At 36.9% G+C, this 16,258-nt stretch overlaps 1 protein-coding gene and 1 pseudogene across 1 annotated transcript; one reads left to right on the forward strand and one right to left on the reverse strand.

Annotated features, from left to right (window-relative positions):
• Positions 1-1,272: 1,272 nt before the first annotated feature.
• Positions 1,273-5,073, reverse strand: LOC131335846 (uncharacterized). The gene is made up of 6 exons (XM_058371380.1): positions 4,936-5,073; positions 4,394-4,579; positions 2,598-2,765; positions 2,010-2,168; positions 1,714-1,899; positions 1,273-1,572 (listed from the first exon to the last, which is right to left on the reverse strand). Exons 1-6 carry the CDS (start codon positions 5,005-5,007, stop codon positions 1,507-1,509), a joined length of 837 nt encoding a protein of 278 aa, XP_058227363.1. The 5' UTR covers positions 5,008-5,073; the 3' UTR covers positions 1,273-1,506.
• A 4,095-nt stretch (positions 5,074-9,168) lies between these two features.
• LOC131335839 (pentatricopeptide repeat-containing protein At3g20730-like) lies at positions 9,169-15,986 on the forward strand (annotated as a pseudogene).
• Positions 15,987-16,258: the final 272 nt, after the last annotated feature.

Consider the following 16,258-nt stretch of genomic DNA (forward strand, 5'->3'; position numbering starts at 1 on the left):
CAAATGTATTAATATATGTTCAGTTTATAGTTTCCAGTTTATTTAGTTTTGCTTAGTTTCCTTGCGCTGTTTCTGCTTCTGTTTTTTTTGTGGTTTCTATCTTCCCACGTATTTGTTGTTGGTTCACCCCTTGGTTTGGCTTGGGCAGGTTTCAACCTGTCACTAGCCCTCCTTCAAAGTGACAGGGAAAGTGAAAAATCAGTTTGATCCTATGTAATTCAGAGCTCTGTTTTCTTGATTATTTGTCTTTGTAGCCGTTCTATGTGCATGGAAAAAAACTACTCATGGGCAAGGTCTCATTCAATCTGTGACTATGGGCTCTTTGTTGTAAATCATCGTGGGAAGTTGCATTGAAACGCAGTTACTATGATTTTTGCCAAGTTTATTTATGTGACTGCTTGCCAAGTTTATTTCTGTGACTGGTTTGGAGAATTGGGTTACATGTTCTATGGTTTTTTCACTTAGTTCTTCCACTTTATCACTACCATTTTGCAAATGCCGTTTCTAACTCTGATGGCGCAGACCAGAAGAATTTTCTGAAAATGATAACGCATGAAATCGACGTGTTCAACCTTTTTTTGGATAAAGTCAAAAGCCTCGGAACGAATGTTCTCAAAGGGACTCTGCTGTAAAATATTTTGAAGGTCAGATTCCGCCGAAAGGAGGCTAAAAAGACGTTGTAACGCCACCTTTAGCTCCATTACTTGGACCTCAAACAACTCATTCTGCACGGCAGAAAGGTAGCTCGAGACAGTAAAAGCGGATTCTTGCAAATTCTCCTTGACAAGCTGCTCATATTCTCCCGCATTTCGTTGTGGAGGCAGCCTATAGGCCAGTTCAGCTTCCAGAAGCCGTATGCGGACAAATAGCTCAATTTCTCCCCTGCTATTTGTGCTAACGCCTCTCTTTGCAAAGGGCTAAGGGCCTTCTAATAAAATTAAGATCGGTTCAAAATGGATGCCCAGTAGCATCCAAGCTTTCTTTACAGAGTCAAGTGCAAAACAAGTCCTCTGTGCAAGTTCAAGAGAGTCTAGTAGTGCCCTTTTCTCAATACTGAGTACACAAAATTTAATTTCCAACTGCAATCAACCTTATTTTTCAGTTAGTAATTACTGTTAATCAAAAAAATGAAAAGTCCACAAGCTGCAGAACTTAAAAAGCTTTTGGCACTGAAAACTCTACACCCAAAACTTTTGCTTAGTCTAAGTTGCACAAACTTTGCCTTTGCCACAATTGTGCAGTTAGCTACCAAAAACAGAAACATATTTGCACCATAACTGAAACATCTAACTTTTGCTATGATCAAATACTTAGTCAAACTAATGCATTAAAAACAATCAGAAAAAAATCTCCACAACGGGCATGTCGGGCGTGCTTTGCACGCCACCCTGCACCTAGTTCCTAAAACATCATTACTGGAATTGATCGACAAAACTCAAACAGCTTACCAATTTTAGCACTCTATGACACAATAGTCACCACAGCAAATGCACTGTTCAACATAAGTTACGATCTCTTCCTTCCAATATAATATTCGGATAAAAGGCAGCAGGCAAGACTTCCAAAGCGGTCCTGTAAAGAAAAATATGAACACAGTAAAAAACACGATAGTAGATCTTGAGAAAAAGTCTAAAAAACACTATTCATGAGGTAAAATATAACACCAGAGAAATCCAACGTTTAAAAGAAAAAAAATCTAAATAAACAAAGTACCTTCTCCTTCCTGCAAGAGGAGACCACAGTAATATCGTCGGGAACAGAACCCACTACAATTCTGAAATCCTCGGGAGAAGCAACCGACTTATCCTCGGCCTGGAAAAAGATGCTGAAAAGAGTAACATCAACCGAATCTTCACGGAAATATACCCTGAGGATTTTGGTGAACTGGTACGATGTGTACTGCATTTTAACAAAGATGGTAAACCCACATATAAAGAAAGAGGAGTTAATTAAAGAGGAGAACAAAAAGAAAGAATCTAATTAATGAAACAAAAGCTGAAGCCACATACAAGTTGGCAGTTGTAAGATTTAAGACCAATCTTTGCCAAATCCTCATACACCTTCGGAGCAGGATAGAGAGACCTTTCAGCCCAACATGGTTCATCCGAACCATCTAATCCATAGATGTCATAATCCATCAAGGGAGGAATGTCCCCAAAATCAAACTCCTGCACATAGACAAAGTTAAGACTTGGGATGTATATTACAAGATAGATTAAATGAAGTAGAGAAGTGTCATGAGTATGACCCAAACAAGGTTCACATCCACATAGACTCTCCCTCACCTCCTCCCCAAAAAGGAACACACCTCATGGAGCACGCATAATTCCGAAGCCGGCTCACACATCTTTCAATTCTCAAAGTGTTAGAAATGAAACCTCTTGGGTTTGGGATATGTTTTCAACCTTTGTCCCTATTACTCAATTTCGCTTCACAGACCCAAATATGCTCTCTCTCTCTCTCTCTCTCTCTCTCTCTCTCTCTCTCTCTCTCTCTCTCTCTCTCTCTCTCTCACACACACACACACACACATACATACACAAATACACACACATATAAAGACATTGGAGTAATGCATGTAGGATAGACAAACATACACGTCTCTCCTTGATGCGCCTAATTTCTTCCCTTAGCAGCAGCTTCCTCTCCACCTGTTGCTGCTTGTATGCGGAACTTTCCTTTTGTTTACCATTGCCATAATTCTGGGCAGATCTCTTCCTCTTCTTCAAACTGTCATTGCCTTCCGCTGCCGTCACGTCCAAACCCTAGATGAAAAGTGGACAATACAACAATAAGTTATAACTCTAATAAATCAAAGCATAAATAAACACTAGAATCAAGTCAGGTCATCAACAAAAACAGGCAGTAAAAGCTACAGGTTAGTTTTCGATGGAGGAGCTTATCTCCTATTTTTATCATTCTCCTCCATGAACACCAACCTCGCAACCCTTAGATGAAAACTGGACCGTACCCGAAACATTGTAACAATACATAAAAGCATAATTCAACTTTAAAAAATGGATTTGTGTTCAAGAATGAAATATCCGCTACAAAACAAATACGTTTATTTTGTCATATAGTATGATTCATGTCCAACTGTCATGATTCATATCCAAATATGTCAACTGTCAAGAAAAGATTTTTTTTAATCTAATTTAATACGAAGTACAATCATCAACTGAAAAAGTTATGCGAACAAAAATCCTACTAGTACTAGCATGCGGATGGTCTTTTTCTGTTTATTGTCGTACTTCTCTGCCACCAAACCCGAGATGATCGTGTGTGAATATAAATAAATATATATACATATATATACAATCTAGATTAGGTAAGGGATCCCAGATTTTGCGTTTCGTGCAGACTTGTTGTCCAAGTGTCCGAAGCATTTTAAAGTGTCTCCGGAGTGTCCAAATGGAAAACATTAATAAAAAACAAGGACACTTGAAAATGAGTGTTAGACACGTATTCAGAGAGTGTGGGTGTCCGACTCCGGTACAAGACCTCTGATAAAGTGTCTGTGCTATACAGCTCATTGGGTTTTTTGCTTTAATGGAATATATATGGAAATTAGAAGCCAGCATGGTTGGAAGCCCTACACATGCAGAAGTTCTTCAGAAGTTATTCCACTTGGACTGTTGCACAAGTATTTGCCTTCATTGCGTGCCCTCTCATCGATCTCAGAGGCTCTTTCAAATTCGTCATTAAGTATATGAAGATGTCGTCTGGTTGGAAGACCTAGAGAAGATTATAGACTGCTCTAATGTGCAGGTACTGTGAACAAATATTTACTTCATTGGAACAAATAGTTAATATAGTTTCTCTATCTTTAGAGGCTTATACTGTCAATAGTGCCAAGGTGGTTTTCATAATTAAATATAAACAAAAACCCACAAAAGAGAGTTTAAAATTTACATGGTCTGGAAATTATTGCACTCTGGAATGCAACGTTTTTTCTTATTTAAATAATTTCTGCATTTACAGTGCAAAAAATGTTATGCTGCATCAATATCTCTTGTGCAATATAAACTAAGAGCATATGCGCAAAATATTAATCGTGAGGATTTCTAAATAAAATCATGCCACTCATATTTCTTGAAACATACAGAACTATTCTAACTGAAGTCGATTCTTGAATTTTGCATACTATGATGTGAATAGCTTATTAATAATGTTCGCATTGAATTATATAAACTGATATATAAGAAAATAATAGATAAACAAAAATCATGCCACAGGCTCGATTCATGTTGGCACATTTCATTCAAACACGATAGGTTCGTCCCACATACACGCTAAACCTAAACATATAATTGTGAACATTGCTCTCTCTATCACACACACACACACACACACAAAGACATTGGAGTAATTCATGTAGGATATACAAACGTACACGGCTCTCCTGGATGCGCCTGTTTTCTTCCTTCTCCAACTGCTGCTTCTGCAATGCGGAACGGGTCATTATGCGGCCCAAAAGTGCTGGTCTAGCTTTCTTCTGTTTCCCATTGCCATCACTCTGAGCAGATCTCTTCTTCTTCATCAAACTGTCACTGCCGTCCAGCACAGCCACGTCCAAACCCTAAAAAATTGTGCAGACGAATGAAAGCGTCAAAAAAAACAGCAGAAGCAAAATATCTCAAAAAAGGATATGAAATCGGAAAATCCCAGGGGAAACAAAATAGGAGAAACTGCTTGGATTCCAAATCCAGAAACAAATCAAGAGAAAAAGATATGAACATCCACTAGATCCGCTCACTGATTTTGCAATTGCCAATACGGATAGTAGTATTGGGAAAGGAGGGGGTTTGGGGAGTATCTCGGAAGGAAGGAAAGCAGGAGGAGGGATCTAGTCTAGGAAGAAAGAAGGAGAGATCTCATCATCACAACTACTAACCAGGTAGCTAGGGATAACGTATTCCATTACATGATACATACCTTATCGGTTGGTGGCTGGTTTTGAGACGGCCGCCGTGATCTTCGCGTTGTTGCAGCCACCGCAGTCATCATCTTCGTTGTAGAGAGAGAAACCACTCGTTCTATCTAACCTATGCAAAGAACCGGAACGCCGACTCAGTACATATAGAGCTCATGGCCCGCGTTCCGGAACGCGAAATAAATACTTATTTTTTAAGAAAATAATTTCAAGTTCAAAAATGATGGGTTTATTGAAATCTAAAATTATGCATTATGAATCTTGTTTGAAAGATCTCATTGAAATCTTTAATAGGGTGCAAAAAAATTTGAAAAATTATTTTTCATTTACATTATTTTTAAATTTGAAAATGTGAAATAAGTACTTATTTTTTAAAAAGGTGTTCTGAAACGGGCTCTCAATGTTTTTGAATTCCTATATTTTCAGCCCTTAGATCTCTTATAATTTTTTTTTGTTTCAGCCGTTCGATCATAGAAGTAGAATAGAAAACTTCACCCTAACGGGAAAATTTCAAAAAAGCCTATGAATTTTTAAGAATTTTAAAAAAACACTTGAATTTTATTTAATGACAAAAAGACACCTAAACTTACTATTCTGTTAATAATTAGGCTTCTGCTATCCAATTCTGCTATACAATTTGTAACTATTTCTTTTTTTTAGTAGTAAATACATATGCAATAAAGTTTTTTTCTTAGTATTTATCAAAATTACTTTAACCCCTTTTTTTTTTTTTACTTTCAAATTTTACTTTTTTTTTCTTCTCTTTCTCTCTCTCCCCCCCTCTTTTTTTTTTTAGGAATTCGACATCACACCACTAATAAACCCCTCCCCCTCTTTTTTTTTTTTTACGAATTCGACATCACACCACTAATCAACCCCGCAACCAACCGCCAAAGCCCTAGTCCGAATTTCAGAATTTTAAATTACTTTAACCTCCTTTTTTCTTTTCTTTTTTTACTTTTTACATACAAAAATTAACTTTTAACTTTTTTTTAGTAATAAATAAATATGCAATAAAATTCTTTTTTTCTTACTATTTTTCAAAAATTACTTTCACCTTATTTTTTTAAATATTTACAAAAATTACTTTAATCCCATTTTCTTTTTTATTTACAAATCATACATTTCCCTCTCTCCCTCTTTTTTTTTTAAAAATTCAACCCTACACCACCAATTAGCCCCACAACCAACCGATAGTGGAATTTCAGATTTTCCCGAATCCAATCCTTAAATCAGAGAGAGAGAGAGAGGGAGAGAGAGAGAGAGAGAGAGAGAGAGAGAGGTAATTTAAAAGTAAAAAAAGGGTGAAAGTAATTTTTGATAAATAGTTAAACAATAATTGCATATTTATTTACTACTAAAATAAAATAAAGAGTTAAAAATAATTTTTTGGAAATAAAAAATATAAAAAAGAGACGTTCATGTGTTTAGGTGTTTTTTTGTTATTAGTTAACGTTAACGTTCATGTTTTTTTTTTTTTTTTTGTAAAGTTCATGAAAGTTTCAGTGTATTTTTAAAATTTTCCCCGCCCCAACCCTCCACTTTAATCTAGCGGTGAGGACTTCACCAGCGCAAAATCAAGTGAATTGTAATGAATCCAATCCTAATCCGCGAGTCACAGTTTTTAGAAAATACAATCGTGTTCAGACTAAAAGTCATACGATTCAATTCCAATTCAATCCGTAAGTGACAGTTCTGTTCCGGTTTATCCACGGATTACATTCCATAATCATTAAATTGCAAATTCAAAAATAAAAAAAAACACCAAATTCAAAAAAAAAAAAAAACAAGTATTACAATATGCCATTATATCCAACAAGGTAGCAACCATGTAGCAATCAAAGGAAGTAAGGTACACAAATATTATCCAGAATTTCAGATTAGTTACGATACAACATACACGATTTATTTTTTCCCTAGGAATGAAATTCAATTTACCTCATGAGGTTATATATTGTTACAATATATAGTATCACATTAAGATAAAAATGCTGAAAAAAATTATACTGTAACAATTGGTAAAACTTATACAGTAATTATTTACTAAATATTACATATATATATATATATATGTATTTTATTTATATTTATTATTTTTAAATATTTCATGATCTGGTTCAGTTAATTCATGATTTTATAACGAAAATCCGTAGACCGGATCATAACTTACAGGTTTAATTTTTGAATCTATGTCCAGACCATTAATCAACGGATCCAATCCAAAAGTCATGGATCGATTTGGTCCGATTCGATTTCACGGTTCTCGATTTTTCTTAAATAGCCCCAGTCTCTCTCTCTCATCAGATCAGCAGAAAACGTGGGTTCCCAGAGCTGACCTGCTGTGATCGAGAATTAGGCCCCGTTCCAGAACTTGAATAAGTTCTTATTTTTTGTTCAATAATAAGGCTTGTTCCACAAAATAAGAAGTAAGTACTTATTTTTTGGTTAAGGCAACTTTAAGCTCAAAAATCATGTGTTTACGCAAATAATTTTTCTATTAATATAGATCTTATTTGATAGATCTTATTGAGACTTTTAATACGGTGCAAAAAAAATTGAAATATTATTTTTCATTTACGTTATTTTTGAGTTTGAAAATATGAAATAAGCTGCTTATTTGAGTTTTCTGGAACAACCCTTCTTATTTTTCTTTGAGAAGTTTCAAAATAAGTACTTATTTTCTAAGAAAGTTTCTGGATCGGAGCCTTAAAAATTTGAACACATCTGTTACTGCTACAAAGGCGCGCTCTCTCTCTCTACCTCTCTCTCTCTCTCCAGCTCTCCCTCACAGAGTCCCAGAGGAGACTCCTCCCTTATCTCTCCCGTCCGGAAAATTTAGTTGTAGCTCCGTCAACGGCTGATCGGGATGCCACGGTTTGATGACTCCTACGTTGTCTTCGTCTCCGTCTCCGTCTCCGGTCCTATTTCCGTCCGGACCACCAAACTATGACCTCTGCTAAATGCTCCTGTCTCTTCTCCCCCTCACGATTCTCAGGTACTGGAGTGATTAGTAATTTTTTGAAATCCATTTTGAGAAGAATCGTTATTTTTTTTTATATATTTATTTTGCAGTCAATTTCTTCTATTTATAGTGTGTTGCTGTTGTCTTAAACTGCGGTATGGTGTTAACCCTTTGCCCTATTGTCAGGGAAGAAGAGCGAGGCAAAACCGTGAGAATAGAACGCCTACTAGGTGTTTGAAAGAATGCCCTCCTAGGTGATTATTCTATAAGATTTGATCAGTTCTATCTCCTTTGTATTCATTTTAGAGAACACCTGTTTGTCGAATGTGATCCATGGAGTTGTAATTTCTAAATCCCAACAGTGGATCTAATACAAAAGGCCACCTTGCTAATTCTAATTAGTTCTTTTCTTTCTTTTTTTGACATCATGGAGAGGGTAAATTCTGTGGCAATGCCACCGGTAAGAGGCTTCTATTTTCTTCACGAGAGACGAAAAGGATTTGTGCCCCAATCCCAATTTGAACCGACCAATCATGCTGTTCAAGTAGGTTAATCTTATATGTTGGCTTTGTCGGTTAAAACTAGATGGAATTATTTGTCATTCTATGGCTTTCTGGGACATTACGGCTTTGATTTGTGTATAATTGATTTATGATTTATTTGGTAAATTTGAATGCTCTATGTGGCATATGAATTGTCAATTAAAACCGTGAAAAAGGGTGATTGAAAGTTCAACAAGGCATTGGGCAAGTAAGTAGTTTGGTGACTTTTCTTTAACCGAAACGAAATAACTTGCTGATTTTTCAAAAATTGGGGGACATGACATGTTGGCTCAAACGGTGAAGCTCTTTTCGAAATTCAAATTTTGGTCTACTGAATAATATGTTTTGTTTTCTAAATTCTCAAGTTGAAGCGTAAAACGTGATCTCTACATGAACTCCTGGATGGTCTACTTGTGATTCTCTAGACTTCAAAAGGAAGGCACTAAGTATGAACCCAAATATAACTTGAGTCGTATTCATTGTTTTAATGGGGTTGCCAATACAATGGAATATGAGTTTTTATCTTTCTTACCTTACCTCGGTCACCAACGGAGGGATTGTAGAAGCCAAATAAAATTTGGTATGCTTGGAATAAAATTACTAGAATTTGGATCTCAAAAGCTTGGAATGCTTCATAAAATGCTAGCTTAAACTTGGTGGTTTAGGTCTCTGTCTCTGTAGTGCTTGATTGTCGCTTTCTAATATGCGCATGGTATATGTAATTCAGTAGTGCATTATGGGTGGAAAGCGCCTTTATGAATTTAGTTCATGAAATTGCCCATATCTCAGATGCGCATCGCTATCTAAGATGCACATTGCGTATGTGATTCAATATATGGGTTTCTTGAAATCTCTATAATAAGGAAGCTCCAATTAGAGATATTGTTATAACATCAGCAATGTTAATGTGGTTGTATGAGAAGTACTTCCATATTGGTTTTCAACTCTTACGACAAGTCAATCATTAGCTTTTCTCGAAAGTGTTTTCATTCTTTCCTTTAGGGCTGAAGTGATCAAGTGACTACCTAATTCTTCAAAATGAATACATGGAATACATATGGTTAGTTTATGTTAATTTATGGTTTTTGAAAAGCCCAAATACCTGTCATACATAAAAATCTTGCAGAGCATAGCACGTCTACCTCAGTTCCACAATCTTATGGTAAGTTTGTGTTAGATGGTAGCTGTGAATATGATACTTGGGTATGAAATCCTGAAGTTATTTTTTGTCTACTTTTGTTGTCAGTGGCTGCTCTATGTTCTTGATAAAAATGGCCATGGTTTGAGGACTAAATAAGATAATAGGGTTTTGCAAAAGTGTAGTACTACATGGTGGATATGATAAGGTTATTTTGTGATGAGCCTATCCACTACATATACTGTAGTATTCTACTGTGGCAAAAAAATTTCCTTTAGTTTGCTCTAAATTTGTAGCGTAAATTGGAAATGGATTATAAAACCAGTAGAGTGGGTATGACTTGATAGAAGAAATAGTCTGGGGCTTCAAAAATTCATGGTAGGATTGGCAGTTGGATTTTCATCCTCTTTGCAGCCATGCTCTCTCAAAAGAAAGCGAGGCTAAAAACCTAAATAAATTGTTTCCCCTGTTGAGATTAGTTGATCATCCAGGATTAGTCATTGCTCCTCTTTTCCTTTCAAGTTTAGCTTACTGATTCTATGTGAAGCTTACATTTATTTTTTATTTTAAGTTGTCTATTGAGTTATATCGTACCAAGCTGATATGTGTCTCATTTTCTAAACGTGCAGGTTGTTTCAATTCTAATTGTGGTGGCTGCTACATGGCAGCGGTGGAAGTCTCCCATTGTCTGACGTGGTAAGGTTTTCTGATGACTCTGATCATGTTTTTCTTCATAGTTTGTGTGGTTGTTTGAGAACTCTACTTGGGTATAAAATCCTGAAGTTATGTTTTTGCCTACTTTTGTTGTTGGTGGTTGTTCGGTCTTTGATAAAAATGGCCATGCTTTGAGGGTTGACTAAATAAGATAGTAGGGTTTTGCAAAAGTGTAGTACTATGTGGTGGATATGATAAGGTTATTTTGTGATGAGCCTTTCCACTACTTATAGTGTAGTATTCTACTGTGGCAAAATATTCCTTTTTTTGCTCTAAATTGGTAATGTAAATGGGAAATAGATTATAAAACCAGTAGAGTGGGTATGGCTTCAGGCACAGACTCAATTGTTGAGAATGTAATGCAAACATGTTGTGTCGTGCCTTCAGGCACATGCACAATCACTAGGGATTGGAAAGTTGGTGTTTACCAACTCATAGGCATTTATTAAGTTTTAATCTGTGCAAACAATGATGAATTTGGGTTTCATTTTATTAGATTAATGCTTTTTAATAAGGCCCCGTTCCGGAAATGGAAATAAGTACTTGTTTTTTAAGAAGGCAATTTCAAGCTCAAAAATCATGTGTTTACGTAAATAACTTTCCTATCAATATGGATCTTGTTTGATAGATCTCATTGAGATCTTTTATACGGTGAAAAAAAAAATTGAAAAATAATTTTTCATTTATATTATTTTTGAGTTTGAAAATATGAAATAAGTACTTATTTTTTAAGAAGGTGTTCTGAAACGAAGCCTAAGTGCCTTCAGGCACAGGCTCATTTGTTGAGAACATAATGCAAACATGTTGCATCATGCCTTTAGGCACATGGACAATCAGGTGTATAATGCGTGTGTAGACACCGTTTTATTTAATGGCTCAAATTAGCACTCATAATGATGTTCTACGCGTATTTAACACCCCTCCCCCTCCCCCTCCTTTCGTGTTTCCTCCATGTCCCTGTGTTCCCGTTGTATCCCCCCTCCTTCCAAAAAAAAAACTGGACACGGGTATGCCGGACTCTGGGATTGTTGGATCTTAAAATTTATTTCCGTTCATTGTTTCTTTCCCTTAAATGATGCTGAAAATCTGAATCCACATCCCTCTTCTCTACAAGGCATTGTTTTTTTCCCTTTTAAGATGCTGAAAATGTGAATCTACATCCTTATTCTCTACAAGGCAGTCTCAACCCATTCATGGAGAGGACTGTGGGAGTGAAGTGCGTTTGGTGAGTCCAACCGCCGCCGATCTCGCTGCTTTTTGATATCTCAAGTTCTCTTTCATGGGATTTTCATTATATTTTTCATTGCAATTTTGTTTCACAGGCTAGGAAACTACGGTTTTACGGAGAAAAAAACACAGACACACACACTCTCTTTCTCTCTCTTCCATATCGCATAGCCCAAAGGTAACAGATTTCAACATTTTAATCTTTTTTTACCCTCTTTGGCTGTATTTTTTGTTCACTACCATTCATAAACCCATCATCTACTTTCATTAACACGTGCCTCGTCAATTTGGATCCACTATGCTACTCAAAGATGTTCATTTTGCAGGGTTGAGATTTTGTAAATTGCAAGAAAGTCAGGATCTCAAACCTCTCTCCCGGTCCCATAATGCTATGCGAGACTCTCGGTTCCACCAATCAATAGGACAAAAAATTGCATGACTGAATATATATTTTATGTCCAGTAGTTTATTGTTTTCCCTTCCTGAAATGATTGGAGGTGATCAGTGATTTTTTCTTTCGGTTGATTAGGTGTAAGGGATTTGTTTCTCCTTTGAAATTAGAGAAAGGGAGCGTGCATTTTGATGCTTGTCTACGCTATGTTCATTTCTTTGGTGTTTAACCCATTATTGTCTATAACTTTTGTTTTGACTCTTTCATTTTTGGCCAAAATTGCACACTCCTTGACCAGGATAATTACCCATTCCTCGATAAATCATTTCAGTCGTGTTCAAAAACGTGTTGCGCCATGCCTTCAGGCACGAGCAATTTCTAGTAGACTTATAAGCCACGTGCTAGACATTCCTCCATTTTTGTTTCTCTCACTCCTCCACCGTCTATAGTACACCTCTGTCTCTCCCTCTATTCTTTGTTTCTCTCTCTGCAATGAAACTCCCTCATCTCCCCAAGATTACGATCCCACGAAGATGGAAGGCTTGATTATTGAGTATAGATCGACCTTGCAACCTTGTTCACTCTTTGATTTATTGTGATTTTACATGTTGGGTTGAAGACAGAGGTAGTCAATCGTGGCCGAAACTCGTCGGTAATGTTTGAAACTCACCGGATGATGTCGAAATTTGTCAGTACCATCTTTATTAGTCACCATATCAACCAAGAGCCGATTCTCCGCCAAACCAGGTATTTCTTTTCTCTTCCTTTGTTCCTCAGAGAGAGAGAGAGAGAGAGAGAGAGAGAGGGTTTATAGATTTTATGTGAGATGTCTGGATTTTGTAAGGCAGACGAATGAGAGAGATAGAGAGACTGAGCTAGAGATTTTGATTTGCAAATCTTGAATCACCCCAAATCTTCGTATTTGAATATATGTCTCAATCTCTCTAACCCTCTATTGGACAGAGTACGAAGATCCCACATAGATTCACCACTTGCATGTGATGTTTGAGATTATTCAAGATTTGGAAAGATTTGATTCTGATTCTACTGGTAGTAACCAAGTACCACTTGCATGTCATAAATGTGTTCACACTATAATTTACCAAACGAACCCTGCGCAACTGTCCCATGTGACATGAAATTATGCAACAGTCCTAGAGCACCAACAGTTGGTGCTCCGAACCAATCCACAAGCACTCATTCTCATGGGGTGAACCACTAAAGCATATGGACGTTCCATAAATATGTGATTCTAAAATGATCCGGTGGTTCTCTCGGACTACTACTGAAATAATTACTCCCATGTGACTCGACGAAAATACACATCAACATCAAGATGTTTATTAACATGCATGTTAGGCCAAACATGAGTGTAATTTTGACGTGGTTTTGAATTTGATACAGGAGTGGCTGAGGAAGACAGGCAGTGGCCAGGGGATCGCTCAACTCTCATATGAATACAGGTGGTAGCCCTTTCCAATGGTGTATCTTTTCTCTATTCTCTCCAGGGAACGAACACAACCAGTCAACCATGAAGATTATCTGTCAGAAAACGTTAAACCATCTCAGCAAAACACCCAAACCAACGTCACTATCATCACATATCAATTCACTTTGCGACTTGGGAAGATTACAAAACGCTCTAACGCTTGTCTTCTCCAACCCAACTCAAATGGATTATTCTCTGTATTCAAGAATTTTGCAACTCTGCATTCTAAGAAAAGCTAAAAAAGAAGGGCGTTTGATCCATAGCCGTGTTTTAACAAATGGGTTGCATTCAAATCCTTTTATGAACACAAAACTAATCATATTCTATTTGAAAATGGGTGACATGGTCACCTCCCGTACACTGTTCGATAAAATGCCTGAGAGGACTGTGGTCACTTGGACTGCATTGCTGTCAGGATATACTCAAAATGGGTGTTCAAAGGAAGCTCTACTAGTTTTTTCGGCTATGCATTGCAAAGGTGTTAGGCCGAATCAGTTTACCTATGGGAGTGCTTCGAGGGCCTGTACGAGTTTGATGTGTTTGGGTAGAGGGGAGCAAATTCAAGGGTGTATTCAGAAGAGTATGCTTGCTAAGGACTTGTTTGTGTAGAGTGCATTAGTTGATCTGTATTCCAAATGTGGAAAGATGGAGGATGCATGTTACTTTTTTGAGTTGATGGTGGAGAGGGATGTGGTTTCTTGGAATGTGATGATAGGTGGGTATGCCAATCAGGGTTTCGCGGATGATGTCTTTCAGTTATTTCGTTCAATGCTTAAAGGAGGTACTGTCTTATGCATCTGGTATAATATTTGGCCATCTAGTTTTTTGAGGTCTCGATATGTGTTATTCTTAGTTTAGCACGCAAACTTTATCTTCTTAAAGGATTGGTCCCTGAGTATACAAAGAGCAGACAAGCAAATTGATGGCACATCACAACTGGTGAATTTGTTTCGATAGTCAGGCTGCATCAGATTAATTGGGTTAAGACTTGAGAGCGTAATTTTGGTACAGTTTTAGAAGAGAGATAATACATGGCTAGGGTTTTTCCCCTCATTTAAGTCAATATCCTTGTTCAAGTCATGTCTAATTTATGGTACAGTTGATTTGCTTCAATTGCTTGGGAACCTCATGAGATCATGTACGAATATAAGATTTAAACATACTTAGTGTTTCATCTTACTTTCATTTTCCCCATAGCTATGTGGGAATATAGTTACATATGTTTCAATCCCCACCATGTAGACAATCTTGTCTGGTTAAAATTTTATTTTTTTATCTACTTATACGTTTAATTTGATCCAATACTCAATTTTAACAGGTGTGTTCCCTGATCGCTTTACGCTTGGTAATGTTATGAAAGCCTTTCTCAGAGGAAGCGCTATGATGAAGGTCATCCAAGTACATGGATTCATCATTCAACTAGGTTTTGAAACACATAATCATTTGACTAGATCACTGATTGATGCTTATGCAAAATGTGGGAGTATTAGAATTGTATATCATATTTACAAGAGTATGCCTAAAAAAGACACAATATCCTGCACCGTGTTGATAACTGGATATGCATGCCAAGGTGTCTATTCCAGAGATTCCTTTGATCTCTTCAATGAAATACATCAGATGCACTTGGGACTTGATGGTGTGATACTATGCTCACTGATGAATATGTGTGCCAATACAATGTCACTAGACTTGGGAAGACAAATTCATGATTTGGTTTTTAAATGTCAACCATATAACAATATGGCCATGGGCAATGCTCTAATTGATATGTACTCAAAATCTGGAGAAATTGAAGGTGCTAACTCTGTTTTTAATAAGATGAAGCAAAAAAATGTTATTTCATGGACATCATTAATTGCTGGCTATGGGAAGCATGGCTATGGGCACAAGGCAATTGCCCTGTACAATCAGATGGAATACGAAGGTTTGAAGCCAAATAATGTTACTTTTTTTACTCTTCTTTTTGCATGTAGCCATGCTGGTTTGACAAATGAAGGATGGGAATGCTTCAATAGCATGGTTCACAAATACGAAATCTCTCCAAGAGCTGAGCACTATTGTATGGTGGATCTTTTTGCACGTGGAGGGAAGTTAGAAGAAGCGTATAATCTAATTTGCAAGATGAATATTGCACCTATTGCCTCGCTTTGGGGAGCCATTCTTGGGGCATGCCACATCTATGGCAATATGTCTCTTGGAGAAGTAGCTGTTAGGCATCTGTTTAATATGGAACCTGAGAAGTCAGTGAACTATGTGGTTTTGGCAAGCATATATGCCTCAGTGGGCTTGTGGGACTCTGTTTCTACAATGAGGAGATTGATGGAAGAGAGAGGCATAAGAAAGGATCCTGGATACAGCCTTTTTCAGTTCACAAATAAGAGGATGGCTCTTCTTCTGCCAAGTTGAAGTTTCTGAAGTCCCCTACTGGCTAGTTTTCAATTTCTGAGAAATATATATCCTTAATGGGGTTGTTGACTTGATGGTCTGTACAACATGAATGAGGTGATACAATCTATTTCAATTTTCCATCGAATTTTCCAAAGGGGTGGTACCAAACTTGAATTATGCAATACAATTTTCTAACCACATGTTATACAGTTACGTGAAGCACTCAGTTAAGGTTGCTGTGAGCTTTTTGTGTTGTCTGGTTGGTTTGGTTCTAAACAGGTTGCTTGTACTTGATGACTGATAAGCATTCAATAATGCATATTCTTAGTGTTTAAGTCATCTAGTATGTTGTGTTTGTACATATATGTTGTTGTTTTTATGCGATATTGCATGTAAGGTTTGTTTGAAGATGTTTCAGGTAAAACGTGCTAATAAGGCGTGTTTGGGCTCCAAGGTATGTATCGGGGTGCA

This window comes from Rhododendron vialii, chromosome 8a (assembly GCF_030253575.1).
Source record: "Rhododendron vialii isolate Sample 1 chromosome 8a, ASM3025357v1".
NCBI lineage: Eukaryota > Viridiplantae > Streptophyta > Magnoliopsida > Ericales > Ericaceae > Rhododendron > Rhododendron vialii.

Coding starts and splice junctions, on each gene's coding strand:
- LOC131335846 (XM_058371380.1), bottom strand. CDS start 5,007: ATGATGACTGCGGTGGCTGCAACAACGCGAAGATCACGGCGGCCGTCT. Junction 2,169..2,597: donor GGCGCATCAAGGAGAGACGT/GTATGTTTGTCT, acceptor GTCTATGTGCAG/GAGTTTGATTTTGGGGACAT. Junction 1,900..2,009: donor AATCTTACAACTGCCAACTT/GTATGTGGCTTC, acceptor GTTAAAATGCAG/TACACATCGTACCAGTTCAC.